The sequence below is a fragment of the Patiria miniata genome, unplaced genomic scaffold, assembly GCF_015706575.1.
Source record: "Patiria miniata isolate m_02_andy unplaced genomic scaffold, ASM1570657v1 HiC_scaffold_8, whole genome shotgun sequence".
Lineage (NCBI taxonomy): Eukaryota > Metazoa > Echinodermata > Asteroidea > Valvatida > Asterinidae > Patiria > Patiria miniata.
In genome coordinates, this window is record NW_024037075.1 from 3,181,978 (window position 1) to 3,203,442 (window position 21,465).

At 40.1% G+C, this 21,465-nt stretch overlaps 2 protein-coding genes across 8 annotated transcripts; both read right to left on the reverse strand.

Moving 5' to 3' along the window:
* Window positions 1-895: 895 nt before the first annotated feature.
* On the reverse strand, window positions 896-13,360 carry LOC119719425 (ribonuclease P protein subunit p25-like protein). 3 transcript variants are annotated; one of them, XM_038188868.1, is made up of 6 exons: window positions 13,260-13,360; window positions 12,608-12,825; window positions 11,961-12,088; window positions 11,270-11,311; window positions 7,925-7,999; window positions 6,379-7,418 (listed from the first exon to the last, which is right to left on the reverse strand). In XM_038188868.1, the coding sequence occupies exons 1-6, from the start codon at window positions 13,261-13,263 to the stop codon at window positions 7,190-7,192; spliced, it is 696 nt and encodes a 231-aa protein (XP_038044796.1). In that variant the 5' UTR covers window positions 13,264-13,360; the 3' UTR covers window positions 6,379-7,189. The 3 variants fall into 3 exon arrangements, with proteins under 3 accessions (XP_038044798.1, XP_038044797.1, XP_038044796.1); XM_038188870.1 differs by lacking the exons at window positions 6,379-7,418; window positions 11,270-11,311; window positions 11,961-12,088; window positions 12,608-12,825; window positions 13,260-13,360 and adding exons at window positions 896-1,263; window positions 1,883-2,006; window positions 2,809-3,031; window positions 3,941-4,254 and having other exon boundaries at window positions 7,925-7,997; XM_038188869.1 differs by lacking the exons at window positions 6,379-7,418; window positions 11,270-11,311; window positions 11,961-12,088; window positions 12,608-12,825; window positions 13,260-13,360 and adding exons at window positions 1,833-2,006; window positions 2,809-3,031; window positions 3,941-4,254 and having other exon boundaries at window positions 7,925-7,997.
* A 1,492-nt stretch (window positions 13,361-14,852) lies between these two features.
* LOC119719424 (rRNA N6-adenosine-methyltransferase METTL5-like) lies at window positions 14,853-21,159 on the reverse strand. Of its 5 annotated transcripts, none has more exons than XR_005269930.1 (9): window positions 21,102-21,144; window positions 20,161-20,287; window positions 19,191-19,305; window positions 18,436-18,623; window positions 17,859-17,941; window positions 17,200-17,251; window positions 17,016-17,065; window positions 15,644-16,069; window positions 14,853-15,599 (listed from the first exon to the last, which is right to left on the reverse strand). XR_005269930.1 is itself a non-coding variant. In XM_038188867.1 (9 exons), exons 2-9 carry the CDS (start codon window positions 20,258-20,260, stop codon window positions 15,772-15,774), a joined length of 684 nt encoding a protein of 227 aa, XP_038044795.1. In that variant the 5' UTR covers window positions 20,261-20,287; window positions 21,102-21,144; the 3' UTR covers window positions 14,853-15,771. The 5 variants fall into 5 exon arrangements, 4 of the variants coding, with proteins under 4 accessions (XP_038044795.1, XP_038044791.1, XP_038044790.1 ...); XM_038188867.1 differs by having other exon boundaries at window positions 14,853-15,841; window positions 16,023-16,048; XM_038188863.1 differs by having other exon boundaries at window positions 14,853-15,841; window positions 16,023-16,069.
* Between the last annotated feature and the right edge of the window lie 306 nt (window positions 21,160-21,465).

Genomic DNA, 21,465 nt, shown 5'->3' on the forward strand with positions numbered 1-21,465 from the left:
ATTGTGTTAGCTTAAGTTTGGATAATCCGGCATTTCGTAAATATTTACATATATTATTTTACATTGGAAGCAATACACTTCCATATATAGGGTTGACCACAGGCCAAACATATGGTTGTTATAAAGGGCGAGTCAAAAAAAAGTGAACTAGAATAAATTTTTTTCCCCTTAAAAAAACATGAAATTTTGACAGTTACTAGTCAATAATATGTACATTATCCCTACGTTATTTTTATTAAATGGAGCGAGCAACTATATTTTATAAAAATATTTCTCATTAGGTCACTTCCATTATGACGCACCCTGTATATTGCTATTTCATTGGTCTAGAACGGCCACATGTCCAGTCTATAAAAACGACTGTTTACCTCATATACACGTGTTGCATATAAATTACCTCATATACACTGTGTTCCATATATAAAGTGTGGATAAAAAAAATTAAAAAAAAACGGAGATATTATTGCTAATTGGAACAGAAGTAGGGCACATGTGAATCAAAGGGAGATATCCTCTGTTAGGGTTGCATCTCCTCTTTCAAATGACACCCTGATCATGTCCTTACATTCATGGTTGACTGAGCAGTGACCAATTTTATGAAAGGGTCTATTTAGAGAATTGCGCCACTTTTTAATTGTGGTATTTGTTGTGCCAATTATAAGGCTATGGTTGCCAATCAAGGCAGGTGGGGAAAAAAGAGATTTCACCATGAAAAGTGGCGCAAGTCTCCAAATAGACCCTTTCATAAAATTGGTTACTGCTCAGTCAACCGTGAATGTAAGGACATGATCAGGGTGTCATTTTAAAGAGGAGATTCAACCCTAACAGAGGATATCTCCCTTTGATTCACATGTGCCCTACTTCTGTTCCAATTAGCAATAATATCTCGGTTTAATTTTTTTTTATCCACCCTGTACATTAGTTATCCCATGAACACGAGTAAAACACAGAATAATGTAGTGCATCTGTGTCCCACAAACTCGAAAATGATGTTTAAATGATGATCTTTTGCTTTTAAAAAAATTGTTAAGTGAGCAAAAAATTGCCTCAGATCGCACCACAGAGTGTCTAGAATCCAAAATTTTCCAGCCCGTTAGCGCTTTCCAGGACCAAGTTTGAATAAACCCCAGGACCAAGTTTGAAAAACCCCAGGAACTACATGTAATTTATTTCACGGAAGGCGCACATACGTACATGCTACTTTCTTCCAAACAAAAACAGCATGGTAGTTGTTTGTGCATTCCAAGGGTTGTCAAAATAAACCTGCAAAATGAAAAAAAAATAAAAATCAGTTCATAAGCAGATTATTTTCCAATATTTTGTAACGTTAAATTCAACTCTTTGACAAAATAGCGAAGACGTAAAGTCCTTTAGATTAAATTTGCCAGTCCTTATACGGTTTTTGAGACTATCTCCCTCTTAGTTTAGGAAAAATAAGCATTTCCCAAAATATTTAGGCCCTTTTTTCAGAGGACTTGTTAAACAGCTCATATAAGGCGTTCTTGAATATCAAAGTTAAACATAATAAACAGTTTTGAATGTTTTTGCCCAGTTTAATTTTGACAGTTTTAAAATTTATTTCCACAATTTAGACATTTCAAAGTCGACCGTCTTTTCTGGTTGCGGGTGAGCAGTGGCCAACGGGTAAAAAATACCCCCCCCATTTTCTCAGGTCAACAAAAGTGCCTGGAAATCTTTGGATATCTATTGATACAGCCGGGCTTATTAAATTGCAAAGTTAAAAGTCAATCTGACCAAGCATCTTGTAATTTGGTCATTATATATTCCGTGTTTCGGTCCATGACCGAGCACACTGTTCCAGCCATATTATATGAGGCAGACTTCTACCCAGTTTTTTTGGTTAAACGGAAGACTGTTTTACCTTTTAATCGAGCCAGTTTCATAGCCAATGCTGTGACTGCACCTAGAGCTGCCACTCCTAGCATAATTCCGTAGCGGGGCATCCATGGGTCTTGTGGTACAGCAGGTGGTTGAAAAAGGCCAATCTACGACGGTAAGAGAAACAAACAACAAACAAATAAATACAAAAATGCATTACAAAATTACAAGGCACAAGTTGAATGCTTGTATCAATCTGTTTCATCCCCCAAATACTTTCTTTCTAATTTTATATTTTTCTAGAAAATATAAAAGTTATTCAATTTTCATGAGAAATCGACCAAAAACATCAGCCCGTGTTCATTATTTTATCATTACTTTATAAATTCCTGCCCAACAATCAGCATCGATGACGATGATGTACGGACCAGGAGCCAATCTGCTTGGGGCTGTATCATAAGTCCAACTCCTCATAGGTCCGACGCCTCGTAAGTCCAAAATTTTGGACTGATGAGGCGTCAGACTTATGAGTCATAACATTTATTTATTCCGCCTCATAGGTCCGACGCCTCGTAAGTCCGACGCCTCATAAGTCCGACAACGGAAAAACTAGGGGTTCAATTTGTCGCACTTACAAGGCGTCAGACTTTTATAATCTGTTAGATCTCTGAGGTATTTAAAAAAACATGGAGTAAACTTGTTGAACAAAATCGTTGGAAATGTATAATTTTGACTTGTTTTGACTGTTTGATCAAAAAGGTTTTTATGAATGGGAATAAAGATGTGCTTGGCTGGTACTAAACACTATGTTTAAGACCGGTTCTGAGTCTTGACACTGATAATGACTATTGCCTTCAGCCTTGGGTAATTATCAGCGCCAGACTCCAAACCGGTCTTAAAACATAGTGTTTAAAACCAGCCAAGCACACATGTATTCCCTTATGAAAAGTGTGCTGAAATGAGCCTCACCCATCCGCCATTTTGGTTGATCCATGCCAGCAGGTTGGCATTGATGTAGTCGATGGTCCACTGAGCCACTTGCTCCACCAGTTGCGGCATCTCATTCCGGACGCAGTGGACAACAAACACACCGCTAAATGCCAGCAGGGAACAGATCCGCCCAGCGGAGGCCTGGACGCTGTTCCCGGTCCCCTGGGCATTCTGACCGCTGTGGAACAGCACATGGACAGTGCTACGAGGAAACAGGACAAAGGACAGTTAAGCTCTCAGCAGGGAATCTGTTTCTGCCCTATATTAGATCTCTCAGATGACGCCACTCGCCTACAGATTATCACGTGCATCAGCAATGGAGTCTTTTTTTCGTGATGTGCATCACGGCTGTGCCGTACTTATTTCGAAGAAATTTCGAGGAATATTGGGGTGTGCTTAGAATATTTTGCCATAGATGTGGGAATAAAAAGACTAGATTGGTGCCTCAGTGGGCATGCATAGACACCCATATATATGTCTTTGCCTATTTTTGTGGTCATCGATCATGGACGAGCAAAAAATGGACGTTAAGTACATGCAGGCTTACAGCTAGATGTAAATTTCCAGCATGTGACATAGCTAAACGTGCATTATGCGCGTAAATGTCACGTTTGGCGCGCGTTTTTTGTATCTTTCCTCTGGCATGTGACCCTCCAGGCAAGACAGCACGTATGCACGCCCTACCGATCCAGTCTCTTTATTCTAAATCTATGCATTTTACACACTGTGCGTACACTTACGCAGTTTTAATTTGCCTGCGAAGATGGCCGTCTATTGTTCATAACTATGAGAGGGGGGCATTAGTTAGTTCGATTTATAAGCCCCTTGCATCCGAAAAAAACACAAAGTGGTTCCAGAATGATGACTTCCAAAGACCGAGAATCGCAGCTGCCATAAAAACGATTGTCTTCATAGGCTGCGGACAAGGTGGAGGCGAGGGTCAAGGGGGACATTTACCCTTCCAATTTCAATTTTATTTTACTCTGTAGCACAGTTTTGGAATCCCTCTACAGCGATACATACTGTTACCCTTCACTTTCAGAAACTTTTAGCCGAAAAGCACACTTAATCTTGGACCAATTACGATAATTAAGAACAATTCTCTCCTCACCTGTGGAATGTCGATGATGCATTGGTCGGTGTGAGATGAAAACTGTCTGTGATGGCTTCACCGTTCATGTTGCGCTGGTATTGCACCTCGATCTTGCGGGTCTCCCTCCTCAGAGCGTTCTGAAAGGGTGTCGGAGGGTCACTGCGCTCTGGGGCCTCGGTGAATGGGCACTGAAGTCCTTCGCTGTTCAGTTTGTAGCGCAGGTAGTCTGCTACCACACTCTCTGTTGTCAGGTCTGGCATTGCGTCGTTGATGTTTGGCCCACTACACTGTCGATTCGTATGACTTTTTGCCTTCTGCAGTATTAAGAATCCCTGTTGCATAATCATAGATTGTAACATTAGTCTCAAAGGGCATTACAATAAAAATACTTTCCATCATGCCATTATAATCAAAGTATGATTGGACAAAATTCTATTGCAATACTCCTGATATTTCCACATAACCACAAAGATTGGTGGTGTTTACCACAAAGATTGGTGGTGTTTTGCTCAACGGGGTCTATCTGCTGTTCCCCAATACCTATGTTCCCCCAAATCCTTAGGGTTAGGGCTAGAGGGTTACGGTGAGGATTTCAGGGAACATCGGTCGGGGAACATCGGTATTGGGGAACATAGGTATTGGATGGGGAGCATATGTATGCACCCCGCTCAACTGCATGTTGAAAAAAAAACTGAAAAAAAAAACAAAACAAATGTCGGGACCATTGTGTATGTGAAGTTCTGCATATAGCACTTTCAAAATCTAGAATATGAAAGCCCAATTCATAAGCTTTCTTTTAGTACAAGAATCATTCAAATCACTCATGTACTTTTCAAGTTACTGTAGACACAACCGTACGGTATTAAAGTTCTGTCCATGGATCACAAAAAAGGTGTGTCCTTTTAGCAAAACGAAAACAAATGACATACAGATGCATGTGAATTGTTTTTGTTTTGCTGAAAGAATGCACATATGTGTAAAAAAACAAGAAAGATGTCCCTACTTCTGATCCTAAATAACTGTTGTTTATAATTACCAGTGGAATGAAACTAACATTTCAGATCACGTAAACAAGGCATGACAAATTTTATGGCGTGAGTTTCATCAGCTTTGTGCAAGAGGGTGAGATTTAAATGCCATATATGAAAACGAAAGCGAGTAAATATTTTTTGTGTGGCTTTTAAATCTCACTCTCATGCACAAATCTGAGGAAAATCAGTCCATAAAATTCGTCATGCCTTGTTTACAATGAAATTTCGGTTTAATTCCAAAAGTAGGACATGTTTCTTTGACATGTAGTTGTTGACTTACCAGTAGCAAAAGGAAGAGCCGTCACTGTACTATACTGTATGAAGTCTAGCTCGCAATCGTAATAATGTCACACAAGTTGATCTCGTGAAGCCTATGTTATATGCTGGTCTACATAATAATGATCGATTTACATGTACAGTCACAGATATAAGCTCTAACCACTCACATACACGAACAATTATGATGACATTACTTTCTATTCTGAACGAGATTACCAGTAGGCCTACTCATGTTTCCGGTTGCAGCTCTCAGTTTTATTCAGGGGATTTCCTTGAAATTTACCAGGGCATCAGCAACGGTTTCAGTGCTATATATAGGCAGTCCATGCAGCAGACTTCCTATGTGACAGATGCACATGATTTCTGGAAACTACTTCCAATTATGCAGGGTCACATTATAAGTTAGTGAAGGCATAACATTTTTTACAAAAATGTTTCAGAAATTCAGATGCTTTCTATACTAGCTTTTCTAACGTTCAATTATGCACTTTAAGGTTTTGTGGTCATCAACTATAGTACATGTACTACTAGTAGACAACTACCCGGAACTATAAAAAAAACAAGGCCTGCTCCTGTGTAAGGCAATATTGTGTAAGCTAAATATGGCCATTTTAAGTGACCTAATTTTTCAATTAAAAAAAAAATAAATAAAAAGGCCCTTACCCTCCTCTTTGTGAAAAAAACCCTGTATGATCAATGTATTTTTTTGTGCTGGGGCTATTAAGATATCATAGCAATATAGATATCAGTCAGAGGCCGATCCAGATTGTGATCAAGAGGGGGCTTTAACCATGTTAACTGTCAAACTTAATAGGTATTTGCTTTGGTATTCTGCATGATTTTCCTCTTTCTTTCTTGCGGTCCAAATTAAGGGGGGGGGGTTTAGATTCCTTAATAAACCCCTCCTCCAGTAGATCGGCCACTGACATGACTGACAGGTACACAAAACAAATTTCTAAGCCAATTGGAAGTGCAGCCCACCCCCCCCCTCTTCAAGGAACAAACACCCTCTCCGAAAATTTTGCAAGAACATCCCCACATTCTAAAACTTTCCCCACATTCTAAAACTTAAAAAGTTCGAAAGCATCATTTCACTTAATGAGAAGAATTTTGCAAGACAAAGACTCCCGAGTGTTTCGAAATTACTTTGCATAAATTTGTCCTGTTCACCGATAATTCTAAGTAATTAAATAACCACATCCTACAAATTTTGTGGTATGACCGACCATTTTGCGATTTTTAAGCTGCAAAAGGAAATCCGAATATGTAGTAATTTTTTGTATAATTCCCAAAACGTAAACATAGTTTTGATTAATTTTTTATAGATGTGTAACTGAATCCTGCCTGACCAGCTCATTGTCTGGTTCAATGTCACTCCTAAGTGTGAAATGGATAAACTGAATCAGGTGGCTAAAAATGCGTTGTGTAATTGGAGTTAAGTCGAATGACATGAAGACAATTTATGATAAGAGAATGAGGAAGCTTGTCGAAAATATTGTTAAGGATATGCACAAGGGAAAGAAAGTTGCAACCTGACGCCACTTCAGCGGTTGTGTACAAAGTTTATGGAGAGTCAAGACAATTTTCTAAGTGTTTCCTAACAAAATTGGAAATGTTTCTCAGTCCCAGATTCATGTCTTGTCATCATTTTTGCAACTTCTGACCTGAAATGACAGAAATTTTCAACCGTTGTCAAGTAAATCCGTGCTCAAACAGAAGACGGAGCTTTTCGACTACTTTCGAGAGCAAAGTAGACGAGACACAGTACTGGTGTGCATGCATATGGTGTGAAGTACGCACGGCTAGCATCTCACTGTGAGTGCCAGGCGTCCTCGACAATGAGTTCAGATATCCTTCTCAGCGGTCTCCCCAAATCTCCCTTTGTTACCGTTAAGGGGGTTCTTGTACACCGAGCCCACAATTTTTTCCTTCGGGTCTCTTTCAAGTTTGACACACTTCACTTTCCACTGGCGTCTTTCTTAGGCTGAACGTTCCCTTTCCTTTTCTTTTGGTTTTTCTTGGCAGAGGATTTTCCTGCTCTGGTCTCCGGAGCTGAACTGGACTGAGCAGATCTCCTCGTGTCTTTGGCTTTCTCAGCATTAGTTCTTTTTCTCGGCTGGGATTTTTTCGTGTCCTTCTTAGCAGAATCTGTCCACAGATGGCAGAAGGTGCCAGGAGCCTGATACCTGTTCAAATATGAAATGACGATTACTTGCGGATTCGGGTTATTACAGTGGTCTCTCGTCGCCTTCCAACTCTATGGCTTGGGTTCGAATCCTGCCCAGGTACATGTTTGGTGTCACTTTTCTGTCCAGGGCTACTTGATTCTGTGGTTTTCCTCCCATCTCTAAAACTCAACATATCTTGATTGTCTCAGGTTTCTTCAGCCCCGTGAGCTACAGTGCCTCAAAGGCAGACTGGACCATTTGTAGCTATTAAGAATACTGCAAGTTAAACTTGTGCAATCCCCTTAAGGACCCAAATGGAATGGGGTAAAAAGGAGTGAATGAATAAACAGTTGCTTCAGATCTCAACTATTCTTAACAATCCTAATACCCTTGTGGATATGACAAACTTGTCAAGTTCATGAAATTGTAAAAAGCTGAATTCTTGTTTTAACATCTTACTGGTAAAGGGATGGTCTAGAGTTCGAATCCAAACAACTTCCGTGGAGTCTTGCATTATATCTTACCCTGGTTCACTGGCATCCAGTGATTCCTTCGACAGTAGAACAGCAATAGCCGGTATGTGTCTGGTTACTTTGAGTCTAGGAAACGGAAGAAAAAGACGCAGGATAAAAAATGGAACATCAAATCACAATCCAAAACATTGCTCATCACACTATGGAATTTTTGGAGCTTTTATTTTACCTCACTTTACCAACCACAGATTCTGTCTGTTGATTTGCGGAGAGAAAGTATTGACAATTTTTACCGTATATCTTGCTGTGCATACCAATTTTTTTTTTATTTTTACATAATGCTTAAAGGTACAGTCCATCATTTGCAGCTATCCAAAAAGTAACTGACGTAATTATTGTTGAAAAGCATACTTGGTTTTTAAAGATTGTAATGGGACTAAACTCTGTGAAATTATTTTCTGGCAAGCTGTCGTTTTGAAGTTCGTTTTTTTTTTGGATAGCTGTAGTTTAGCCCACTCTACCTTTGAACAGTTTCCTTGCAAATATTTATTTACTTAGTCTGCATTAGCCTTGAATTCACTTTCACTTTCAGTTTCTGATTCTCACGCTTTCTAGCAAGGAACTCCTTCCTAAAGTTTTATACAGGGAAAGTTCACACCCTATATACAACATTTGCAAACATCAAAAAACAAAATACCAAATTTTTACGAAATACCTTACTAGGATGTTGGTAAATGATGGTCTTAAGCATCTTGTAAAATCATGGCACCTGGTGTGAAGTCATTTTCAAGAAAAGTGGTATTTTATTGTAAATTTCCAACGGTGGTCGGCCGACCACCATTGGAAAAACCTAACTATTTTTCAACTACTGCTCCAAAGTTACCATTTTTGTTCAGTCCAAATGTTGTTTGCTATTGGTTACATGTTCATGAATGGGTGCAGGCCAGCTAGACTGATTCCCTTACCTTACAGTTTTCCGGCATCTATAAATTGATCCATATCATCTTTAGTGGAGTCAGAGAACCAGACTACTTTTAGTTTTTCTTGGTTTTTCCAGCATTTATGAACACAAAACTTCAAACATGTCAGTGTAACAATATTTGATCTATTATACTAACCCCTCAAATACTTCATTACTGAAAATTACAGCAAAAGCCAATGATGTACATTCCCTTTAAATTTCAAGCAATTGCCTCATTTCCTGTACGTTGTGTAATTATTTTGTTGTACATTTTCCCTTTTTTTATATTCTAAGAGTGAATCTAATAATGCTAAACACAAGGTCATCTTGTTAAGACAGTCAAAATGAACGTTTGGGTATTGAAACAGCACAAAATGTATGGTATAAAAACAAGGAACTGGATGATCCGAAATCGACTATAATGAGTTTGTGTTCTAGTTTCGGTTGGGATTCCCACGCCTAAAACTGCTTTGGGGAAGTACCTAGATGGTTTCAATTTCATGTGAATTAATGACAACGTGGTGTGAGTAAACGGTTGCCCCTACATACATGTATGCACATTTGTATACATGTATCATTCATCATTCATGGTACACTCAAATTTAACACCCGAAATTACCAAATATGCTGTTCTTGTACATGTAATCTGGTTCCCTGACCCTACTTCAGAGGAAACAGTGCAATTTATAAATGTTAGGAACTGACAGGTTAGGAACCAGACTAGCTGGCTTTATTCACGGATGTGTAACTGATTGCAAAAACAATGTGGACTAACTACATTTGGTAAATAAATGGGGTCAGTATTTGAAGAAAAAAAAGTCAGGTTTTTTTTTCCCAACGATGGTCGGCCGACCATTGTTGGAAATTGATACAAAAATTCCACTTTTCTTAAAAATGACAGCACACCAGGTGCCATGATTTCACGAGATGTTTGAGACTACATGTATTATTCACTTACAGTCAAGTAAGGTACCGGTACATTGCACAATGTATTTCATAATAATTTTGTACATGTAGTTTTATTTTTTGATGTCTGCAAATATTATATATTTTTGTGCCTTTAATGTAGAGGTAGAATAATGAGTTTGGCCCCCCGTTTCAGATGAGATTCCCACACTTATAAATACATGGTATATTCAGGGGAAGAACCCGGTTTGTTTTGTGCAAATCAACATTTTACAATGTAGTTTGACATTTGTTTTAAAGATATAGTCCATCATTTGTAATTAGTGCATTTTGTTCGATTGAAGCAACAAAAGTGTTCAAAATCTAATGAAGGATACTGAACAACTTACTTGATGAAGTTTCAGCTCAGCTTCAGCTTCATATTCCGAGAAAAACAGCATTATAGGATCTCAATTTAAAATCAAAAGTTGCTAAATCATGTTTCGAATTGTTTTGAATTGCAGCTTTACGCGATGTTGCGCACTGATCCAACGAATTATAGAAACCGCGCGCGCCTGTGCGTCGTTCCAATGCTTGTGCGCGCTGCGCCGAATAACAAAACGAACTACTAATTTAAATTGTCCTACGGTGCTGAAATGCCTTCTTTCGTTGATTTCTTCAAAATGACAGCTTCCCAGAAAGGATAATTTCACAGGGAGTTTAGTCCCCTTACTATCTTTCAACCAGTATGTTTTTCAACAATAATTACGCCGGTTACTTTTTTGGATAGCTGCAAATGATGGACTCGGGCTTTAAATAACCATCGGAAATTACTTGGAAAATGCTTTCTTGGAAGTATTGCTCAATTTTTGTTTCGTAAGTAACTCTGTACAGGATGCACTCCCATTTTCTCTTTATCCTGTGAACTTTCACTCAACTTGAAAAGAAACTTACCAGGGTTCAACCTTATTTTGTTTTATAACTCGCCAGCCGGACTACTGAAACAACCCGCATGTTTTTTCTTTTATAGAGTGTCTCATAAACAACAATGTGCATGCATTGTTGTAAAATGTGTATAGAGCCTGCAAGTTGAAAGTGGCGTGCTTTAGGGCCCCTCCAAAAGGAAAATTAATGTGTTGAAGTCATATTTTAAAAAAAAAATTTGCCAAATTGATTTTCTAAAGAAAATCACCCTTGGAATTTTATGGAAACTGGAAAAATCGCATGACGTCAATTGCAAGTCAGCACCTATATTGTTTTGTTCTAAGTATCATTTTCCCTTCATTTACGTCACAACTACTCTTTGAGAAGCAACCTATCCACATCCTTTAAAGAACATTGATCAACATCAACTTCCGTAAAATGGATTTGAGTCAATGTGTGACTCATTTTTCTTGATTGCATCACAAGTTTTGTTTCCTTTTATCCCTAATTTTGATGGCCATATGTTCTTCTGAATTCTGAATAAAAAAAATCCCCCAAAACAAAAACAATTAAAAAACAAAAATCCACATAAAAAAACAAAAACATATCCAACGAACAAATATTACCTGTCTAGTCCTTCCTCCGTTGGGTTCCAAAACTCTGCAATCCTGTTTGGATAAAAAAAATCAGCAAAACAGAATTTTGTTAAAGGTAGAGTATTTGGGAAAACAATATTCTAGGATCTGGATTTCAATTCAAAAGTTGCCGATTGAGTCATGATTTGAATTGTGCCCGAAATCAGTTACGCAATGCCAGAAACTGAACCGACAAATTGTAGCAACTGCGCATGCGTGTGCGTCGTGTCAACGCTCTCATGCGTCCATTCACGGCTTCGCCGAATTAAAAACGAACAACTAATGGAAATTTCCAAAAATGCACATTTTGAAACGATCTTCTTCTATTACTTTCTTCAAAGGACAGTATGCCAGAAAGAATAATTGCAAAGGATGTTTAGTGCCTTTCTTTAAACCAAGTAAGCGTTTCAACAATAAATTTGTCAGTTACTTTCTGGATAGCTGCTAATTACATGTATGTACTCAACATTTAAGTCTTTAACCACTTGCCACTGAGATCATGTTTTGGTCGAAAAACACCATTTGTGAAATTTTTTTTAAATTAACTCAAATACTGACTCTTGAGAGTCATCTGTTCAATATTAACACGATACTTCTCATCGAAGTAATCGTTGGACCCTGTTGGATTTTAGCAGGGCAGTCCTGAGGATCCCTCAGGGGGTTAGGGTTAGCAGATAATCACCTCTTGTGGTAGATCTTGGAGACCTGATGCAGGGTCTTCATGTTCCGTTTGACAATCTCAACACAGGTGATGGTCTTGCTGATGGCCGAGGCTGAGCCGGTGAAGATGATGCGCTTCGTGCCTTCTTCCTATGTGAAAAACAGAGGACAAAGTGATAAAGATATGTTACAGTGACGTTTTCCAATACAGTTTATTACGTACTTTTCGTGGCACAGTTCTTTACAATGCATTTCCATCTTGCAAAAACCATTTACAACAGCCATCACATCAAGGCCACGCTAGCTGGCCACGGACTAAGATTTAATTACTCCGCTTCAAGGAAGTGAAGTATCAGTTTGGATAAAATCGCACTGTCCCTTTTAATGTTGTGCATGGGGTTGGACTGACCTGAGGCCAAACAGACCCAAAACATTATAGATATAAATCGAATCCGAACCACATCGATTTGAACTCCCCTTATCCGACTTGACCCAATAAAAATTCAAGCAAAAACCGACCTGAACCCACCAGAAACCGTACAAGTACATTCGCACGGTGGGTTGACATTGGTCGTACCGAGAACGGTAACTCCGCAATAAATTGCACCGCATGAATTTTAGAAGTGTTTGTTATTTTTCAAATTGTTTTGGTTTATTTCGGGTCTGTACCTTAATTTTCTTCAAGGCAAACCCGAGAAGATTCCGCAGTTTGCTGCCATTTTTGACCCTCATGATTGTGACGCCAGCCAGGTCAAGACCGAGCCTGGAGAATAGCTTGTCTTCTTGATCCTCTGGTATCTCCACCGCCTCTTCTTCTTCAGGCTGGAACTGATGCATCGCGATGCCACCCTCATTAACCACTGTCTCGTCACGTTCGTAATGATCCACTGCAAGGCAAATGACGAGAAGTACAAAATGTTTTAGTCTGTACTTAAACCGAGCTTTAAAATAATATTAATAGGACTTTAAAATTAAATGATTGTACTAGTGAGTAGTGTAGCTCAACTCGCCGAATGTTGCAACCTGACGCTACACATGTACATACTATAGGCCAACATGCACTTACGCGATTGTGTAAAAAGTTTTATATGAAAAGTTAACCATGTCAACAGAATTTTTCAAATATCGTCAGACCACCTAAAACAAAGAGGATCTATTTTGACGCACTCTCATTCGAATTCGCTCTCATTTAATTTGCGTTGGATAACGCGCGTGCTTTGTACCGTACCTGCGGCTGCGCCGATTATCAAAATTGGAAATAAATGTTTCTCATTTTTGCAATGACTGACATGACTGGCCGTCATTGAATTAGGATGCTTACTCATTGAAAGCGAGATCCGTCGTGTAAGGGTACAAAAGAAGGCACTAAAATGTCACAAAATACACAGACGACGACGTTGGTCGCACTTGTCGACTCATGGACGCTGCTAGACCCGTGAACGTGGCTATATACATAGCCACGCTTCAGTCTAAAGTAAAAACACTCTATTGTGATCCGCTGTTACTAAAATGGAGTGACCGTTCTAGCCGAATTTCGGCTACATTTGACAGAATATTTGCATACAAAAATGAGTTGTACAGAAAATCAGCAGAATATTTTTTTCGGCAGAATTATGAAGATGAAGGAAAATGAAAAAGATTGGAAAGAAATATGGCACATTTGGTTTGAAAAACCTTCATTTTTTTTTTTTTAAATCCTTAAAACAAACCCTTGCACAATGGAACAGCAATATAAACTGGGTGATTTGGCAGACTTTCGAAGTGGATTTAGCAGAATTTTACATGGTATTACGGTCATCCTGCCATGTAAGACGATTAGTCGGGTACCCACTGGTGATACTTCTTCCGTTTTGCGCATGCGGAACTCGGGGTACCAGAGTGTCATGCCTGTCTTTGATTTTCTGATCATTTTGAAAACATTCGTTGTGACAAAGTTGTGCCGTACTTTACATCAAATTTCTTGGCAATGCCAGATCCAACACTCGCGGAAATTCACAGGAGGACCAACAAGTAAGTGATTCACATATGGGCAAAATTATACATGATAATATGTAGCGGATCAAAAGATAGAATGCTGTCGCTTGTATTTACCCGACGGTAGCGCGTGGCGTTGTATACAACGCCACGTTCACGGGTCTAGGACGCTGCCATCTTGAAAATGGCAATTTTTGAACATTGGCGGCGCGCTTTCACTTGAGGGACTTTCTGCACAAAATGAAAATAGGAGGTATAATTTTCTCCAACAAAATAGAGTTTGGCCTACCCTTCAGCTTTCTCTAAGCATGTTTAGTTTGTACGGAATATTCCATTTTCAAGGGCATTCTTCTCTAGTGGGATATATCAGACGTATACCCCGCGGCCCTGACAATCATGGGCGTCGCCAGGATTTTTTCTAGAGGGGGGCAAAACATATTTTTGCAAACATAATGCCGGTATTTCTCAACACATTCTCGATTTATCAGTTTTAGAGGGGGGCAGGGACATTCCCCCCCCCCCCACCCCATTAAATTTACACCACTATCACTTTGCGCCTCTTTTTCTTTTCTTTTTTCTCTTCCTTTTTTGGGGTTGCTTTTCCAGCCCCCCCCCCCCTCGCGACGCCCATGCTACCCCAAATGATGCCGACAAGCGTATTACTAGGCGAGCGGCGGAATCCAATAAATGCCCCACCCTACACACACCTACATTAGATAGCCTTGACCAAGGCTATCAGCTTGTTCCCGTTATTCAAGCATGTTCAAGCGTATATACTTTGCGACGCTGACAAGCCTTTCTATGGGACTTTTTGCACAAAATGAAACTAGGGGGTAAAGTTGATGGCGACTCGAGGCCCGATGATCATATCCAGGATTTTTTACGACAAAGATGAAAGGACAGGAAGAATTTATTAAATTCAGAAAGCAATTAGACTGTATCAATTTGTGTCTGTATCAATTTTATTAACTGTTTAGGGTTAAAATATTCGATCTGTTTATTAAACACACTGACAAGAATTCTCACACTTATGCCGTGAATCCTCTTTTAACAGAACACCTGACCAGCCCAGTTATATTCAGGATTTTTGTCTAGATTTTATCTCCTCAGGGCAGTTTAGCACCACATGTAATACCTTCCACCAGCAGGGAACAATTAGTGTCGCTTGACTGAACCACTTGTTGGGCATGCCTGAATCATTCTTCAGTGGCCCAAATGCAACTAGATTTTTCATAAATTAAATATCAAACTTAGTATTGTAATGAAACCATGATTTCCTTTTTTTTTTTGATAACTGAAGTTGATGCACAAACAGCAGAAATCATGAATTTGTTGGACTGTAAGTGTGGTCGCTGCGGCACACGAACTGCAGAATGAGAGTGTATGAATTCCTATACCCACAGAGCGTGGACTGGCTTCCTGTGGTGTAACTAAAGGCCTTTTTAACCAGATAATGTTGCACTGGGCTCAGTCAATGATAAACATCGTAATCCTGGTACGAAAGGGGCCCAGGCATTTAAAAGGGAAAACCACCACATGAATGTGGCCCAGGTTCGATTCCCGGCTCGGACCATATGTGAGTAGATTTTGTTTGTTGATTCTCTCTGGTGCTATGAGGGTTTTCTCCAGGCTCTGCATTTTTCCTCCCTCTGCAAAAATCAACACTTTTGTTCTTGCTGACGTTGCTCTGTGATCAGACCACATGGGTTGTACGGTGGCTGCCTAAGGCACCTTTACAAGCCTCCGGCTTGACCACGTTGTAACCGCGTCCTTCAGCTTCTCAGCTGCGTACTAGGATGATTAGCCCCAATATAATTGTTATTATTGACAAAAAGACTATGGGCTCTCCCTTACAATTGTCAACTAGACAATGCCTTTGCATTCTCATACTGCTTCTTGGATGCTCCAGATGATTCTGTCCATGAAAATGACCATCTGCCGTTCATGCGTTGAGTCGATGACCACATTCTGAGACCTTGTACCATGAACACTGTTCTCCAGCACTGTTGGCAGAGGTCATCTTTGTTGTCAACTTAGCAAAGCCTTTGCCTCGTCATACTGAACCGTCACAGGTTTCCCGGATGCTCTAGATGATTCTGTCCATGAAAATCTCAGAAAATCCACCTCAATGTCAACCTGTTGACAAAATTGGACACACTGTAAAAATAAAATAATACTCTCAAATTAAACTTTTAAGAACCCATAAGAACAACTGATATGACCTCCATATAAGATGTTCAGCACTCTTTGCATGCCCAGGGCACCATAGTGGCCCGAACATGGAGTAAAATGGTAGAACAAAATCGTTGGAAATTTGTCAACATTTCTATTAAATTTTTCTGGTTTAGGGCCAAAGCCTTTGGCTTGAGCAATTTTCGCCAGCCAGACCTTAACCGATTTTAAACTGCATATTTACAACTGCTCTATCACATTTTAAGCCTTTTTCATACTCGGCGTGAAAGCGAAAGCAAATGCGAACTTGTGACGTCATGGCAAGTATTCGCGCTGCATATTTCAACTCGGGCAAATTTTGCAGCGAATGTTTCACGACGTCAAATTCTCTTTGCATTCACATTCGCATGAAGTATGAACCAGGCTTTGTTGTTCCCTTATTTGTTATCCATGGACGATTTGCCACAAATTTTAGAACTCTTCTTTAACACTTTTTCTTTCCAGAAATCAGTCATTCGACTGATCATCGGAAATCACCTACATTTCTTGATTTCTTCTAAATTACAGCAAGCCAGACGGAATAATTTCAAGCCTTTTGTGGAGGGCCGGGGAAACAATTGATAGGCGCGCATTACACAACAAAAAAATCACCACAAGAAAAGAAAATTTACAACAGCAAACTAATCAAAATTCCAGCAACTTTTTGTGCTGAAATAGCTGTAACATTAAGGTTTTTGTCCAGAATGACATCACAGCTTTGCTCATGAATGTGAACATTTGCATTAGCATAAAAAAATAAAAAGGCACCCAAAAAAAATCTTCAAAATGGCAAAACAAATATTGAAAAGTACGGTTAAATGGGACACAAAGATGCATTTTTAAGGATGGCATTAAAAAAATACATTGCATGGGCCCTTTAATGAAAACGTACCGATTTCTGTTTGTGAAACTTGTAGCTCGCTGGCAAATCAAAACGTAACTCTGTAAGACAAAAAAGCAACATTTAAATCACCAATGTCGTTTAGAGGATACAGTGTTTATAAGAACGGATCTATGTTATAGATAAATGAAAAAAACCAAAATCAAGAAGAACATCACCAACAGCAAGAACCCACCTGCAACAACTTCCATATGCGTGCCCCATTCCTTGGCTTTCTTCTCAATATGCTGTTAAAAATTAAAAGAAATTCAAGATTGCTTCAGTTGTCTCCAAAAATTTTAATGTTAAACCCAGTACCCTTGAGTTTGTTAGGGGGGGGGGGGGGGGGGAGACACGATGTATTTTGGGGCACAGGTTCACTGTTCAAGGCATGTGCCCCTCCGCCTCCCCCTTGTGCCCCCCCCCCCCCACTCATAATTTGGGGGAACGCAAAAATCTGTTTTCTGTTTCAAATGTATCACCTACCCGTTCAGAAAATGAGGCCCCCTAGGTACTTTGTATGAAAATGGCGACTTCAGAGGAATAATTGGGGTGGTTATGTAACGGGCTAAATGTGATACAAGATTGATAAACCAGTTTGGTATCACGATGAAGTAGTCCAGGTCAAACGTCATTCAGGATAAAATCACTGACGTGATGTTAGGCGATGTTACGCGGATGCCCATTCTGCTTGTAACTAACACACGAGCGTTGTGCGTCCATCTCCCTGTGCGTTCATGCATCTTCGATGATCTTTTGATTATCCCGAATGACAGGGACCCACATCATCGTGCGCATACACAGTTGAAATACCGAAATGTCTTATGAAACCACATTCTCTTTGAAATGGCGTACCTGTCTTGTGGATGTTTTATGGAGGGAGTACACTGCAGTGCTAGCCATGTCTAGTGCTTGTCTCAAGAATACCATATCAGTACCTACAGGAAACAGAACCTATTTGATTTATTGAAAAAGAAAAATCAACGTTTTGTGCACATTCACTCATTCAGATAAAAGTACATTTCATATTAGTATTGGTGCACAATGTTGTTAGCCTTTGCACTGCCCAGCAGCATTCATGTTGCATATGTCCCACTAGAGGACATTCTGTTCCCATCCACGAACCTGACTCCGTCGACGAACCGTGCGCCGCTTGTTGGTGAACTGTTTGGCTATTTTTCGGTTTATTTTGGTTCATTTCAGATTTTCCAAAATGGCTTAACCGACTCGACCCGACCCATTAATCACAAGCGCAAACTCGAAACTGAGCCAACCGAAATGATGAACAAACCGAACCAACCCGACCCAACCCGAAGTTGATTTTTGGGTCGGGTCGGGTTTGCACAACACTAGCGCTGAAACATCACACCGCTAATAGGTAAGGACGTCTTGGAAACACTACAAATTCCATATTGTGAATGTCCTTCCTCACCTTTGTTATGCTTGGTCCCAAACGGAGGATTCATGACAACGGTGTCAAACTGCTTGGCCCAACGTCCCGACTCAAGCGAGGTCAGGTCACACTGTAGCAGGTCAACATTTGACCCCAGGTCAAACTCTTCGATGTTCTGGGCGCAGATGTCCAGGGCATCTTCATCAATGTCAAAGCCGACGACCAAGCTATATTGGTTCAGAAAAAAGTAAAAAGGATAAAAACTAACAGACAACAGAGACATTAGTTAAACTTTATGGTTTTATATGATTATTTTTTTAAACTGGAAATTACATCAGGAACTTGTTCAACAACTGAACCCTCCTGCTTTTTAAACAGTCACAGACAGTCAACAATTCCATCCACTTCCGCTGCTATACTTTTAACACAGGCTAGTCACCAGCAGTCAGATTATATGTCAAGCAAGCACTGTGACTAGTCAAACTCAGTCAACAGACAATGAACAGACAAAGCAGGCAAGTTGTGTGCACAGCTGGCTTATCAATTACCCACAGCCAAAGCAAAGCTGTATCAAGTTACATAAACAGTCACCGCCAGTCAATCTTGCTTTATGTAGTCGTCGAAAACGCTGTTATTATCCTCGTGCAAGATATTTAGATTATTTAAAACGTTGAGCAGCTATGCCACGCTTTGTGAAATAGATCGTGAGTTTATTGCGCAAGTCCTACGCATGGCGCATTAAAGTTACCCACTGTTTCGTGAAATCGGCTGCAGGTCTCCTGTCTAATACCTACCCTGCTTGCAGCATGGCAGCGCCGATGCTTAGCACACCACATCCACAGCCCAGATCAGCGACAAGTTTACCCTGGAGATCCCCATACCTAGCCTCCATGGTGTGCAGCATGCACGCTGTCAAGGTGAAGTTGATAAAACAGGATTTATATATAAAAGGATTCAAAAATACTGGAATAAACGTCAGACCTTGTGCTCTTAGCGAGCAGTCTAGTTGAGTCCACCATCACAAGTCCACAAATCTTGGATGCCAGGGACTCGGTCTTGGTCAGGGTGGACTCGACTACAGCCCTGCCTGGTTAAGATCTCACTCTCTCAACTACACTAAGCATTCATCTTATCCTGTCGAATGCTCCCCCTTTTTAGACCCAGTACTGGGGAGCTAGAACTCCATTTTTTGGAATTGTGACTTTGGTTGCTCGTAATAGCACCTCAGACAAAAGTTTTTTTGTCGAATATCCACCTCAAAAAGTTGCCAACATCACGGCAACGACTTGACAAAAATACCTAATAAAACGCCTACTGGCTTTTCCACATTTCAAAGACAAAGTTCTGGCGCTTCAATGGTGCTCACGATCATTTTTTGAGCTGCAAATCAATGGAATTTGGCCAGTTTCACGGAGCACCAGACACAGTCGGCTCAGCGTGGTTTTCAATTCATGCGTTTTATGTATGGACGTTAAAATTCCGATTCGTTTGAATGGCAAGGGAGTGCAGTCGTTTGACTTGCGCTAGGCGCGCACTTAGTATAAAGTCAACAAAAACGTCATTTGGTCGTGGATATTGACACTTCATGACAGCTGCTTTAGGATTGAGTGCAGCAAAATTGTTGTCATGTGATTATTATTGTCATGTGATAAACGTGTTCCCTTCTTCAAGGGTACGGTCAAAATTTGTAACGATTGACCAAAGTCAAAATTCGAAAAAAAAAAGGAGTTCTGCCGCCCCAGTTACTAGCCCCTTTTACCCCACCTGCAATATGAGGCCTGGTTGGGTACTGCTCCAGGAGAATCTTTGGCATCTCAAACACATCCACTTGCTGCAGGTTGCTCTCTAATTGCTTCAGCTTCATCTTGACTCGACAGACATCGTTATGTCACTGGACAAATTTTTGTAAAGAATTTTGATAAGGATATTATTATATAGGCCCCCCTATAGTATGTTATAGCGGTTACACACCCATGTTCCGACTGCACATATTCCTAACCCAAACCCTAAACCTAATCCTAATCCTAACCAGGAGTAACACAATCTTATTAGCGGGTTGTAGGAACATAGGGGTTTCGGAACATATATAAAGCAGTCACCGTTATACATGTAGCTCCGTGTATAATCTTTCCAAACAATTACACTTCGATCCTGTATAATGTTAGATGGGGTTTTACCTACTATCATTATTGACAAAGCCTGGGCAAGCATAGTCCCACTAACTGGGTCGCTATAACTCCTTTTTTGACATTTGGGATGTTACTGTCCTAGTAGGCCTACTACAGACAAGTACGACAGTAACATCCCAAATGTCAAAAAAGGAGTTCTATAGCGACCCAGTTAGTGGGACTAGGGCAAGCATAACCACACTAACAGTGTACTGCAGGATAACGGAAATCACATTTTGCTACTGGACGTAAGCTTACGCGTAGTTGGCAATGTGAAAAAAGGGGTGGCAACATTTTTTTCACAACTCCGTATCCGCCTAAACAGCTACGCTTACGCTACGAGTACGACTCGTTATGGGATGAGTGGCGGGCTATTCTGCAATTGTGCCTTTTTTCCGACCCTCCAAAACTCTCCTGTTACGAAATGTTCAGCCCCAGTATTTCACATGTATTATCTTGGCATGGTTAGGTACCTAAAAAGGGTGGTTTCAAATTCCCTGATATAATTAATATGTCAAACAAAATTGTGAAATTTACCAGAAAATGTCGCTCCAAGCATCATCATTCACAGAAAGTCCATTCTATCACCTGTCATATACCCCGCAAGATTTGAGACCAAAAATTTTTGCACTATGTGCGTGTAGATACACTACACCCTACACCAATAAAGCGCCCTCACAAGGCAGCAGGGATGAAGCTAGATTGATCACGGACAACCTGCTTATGACGTGACATATCTTTAATATGGAAGCATGCGCATCGGTCATGAACATGTAATTCCAGAACACACAGTTCAATATCCAATCGTGTACCCTCCCTTACGGTCACATGCACACAAAAAGATATACACTGTCTACACAGTGCTAAAGAGGTCTACAGCATCTACACAGTGGTAAAGAGG

Bases quoted from the DNA above. Each gene is read 5' to 3' on its own strand.
- LOC119719425 (XM_038188868.1), bottom strand. The intron at 11,312-11,960 runs GTGATTATCTGC...TTATCCAAACAG, and splicing joins TCCAAGATCTACCACAAGAG to GATTGCAGAGTTTTGGAACC. The intron at 8,000-11,269 runs GTAATATTTGTT...TCCGTTTCCTAG, and splicing joins ACGGAGGAAGGACTAGACAG to ACTCAAAGTAACCAGACACA.
- LOC119719424 (XM_038188862.1), bottom strand. From the start codon at position 20,260: ATGAAGCTGAAGCAATTAGAGAGCAACCTGCAGCAAGTGGATGTGTTT. The intron at 19,306-20,160 runs GTGGGGTAAAAG...TCACCTTGACAG, and splicing joins AACCAGGCCTCATATTGCAG to CGTGCATGCTGCACACCATG. The intron at 17,252-17,858 runs GTACGCCATTTC...AATTTTTAACAG, and splicing joins ATAAAACATCCACAAGACAG to CATATTGAGAAGAAAGCCAA.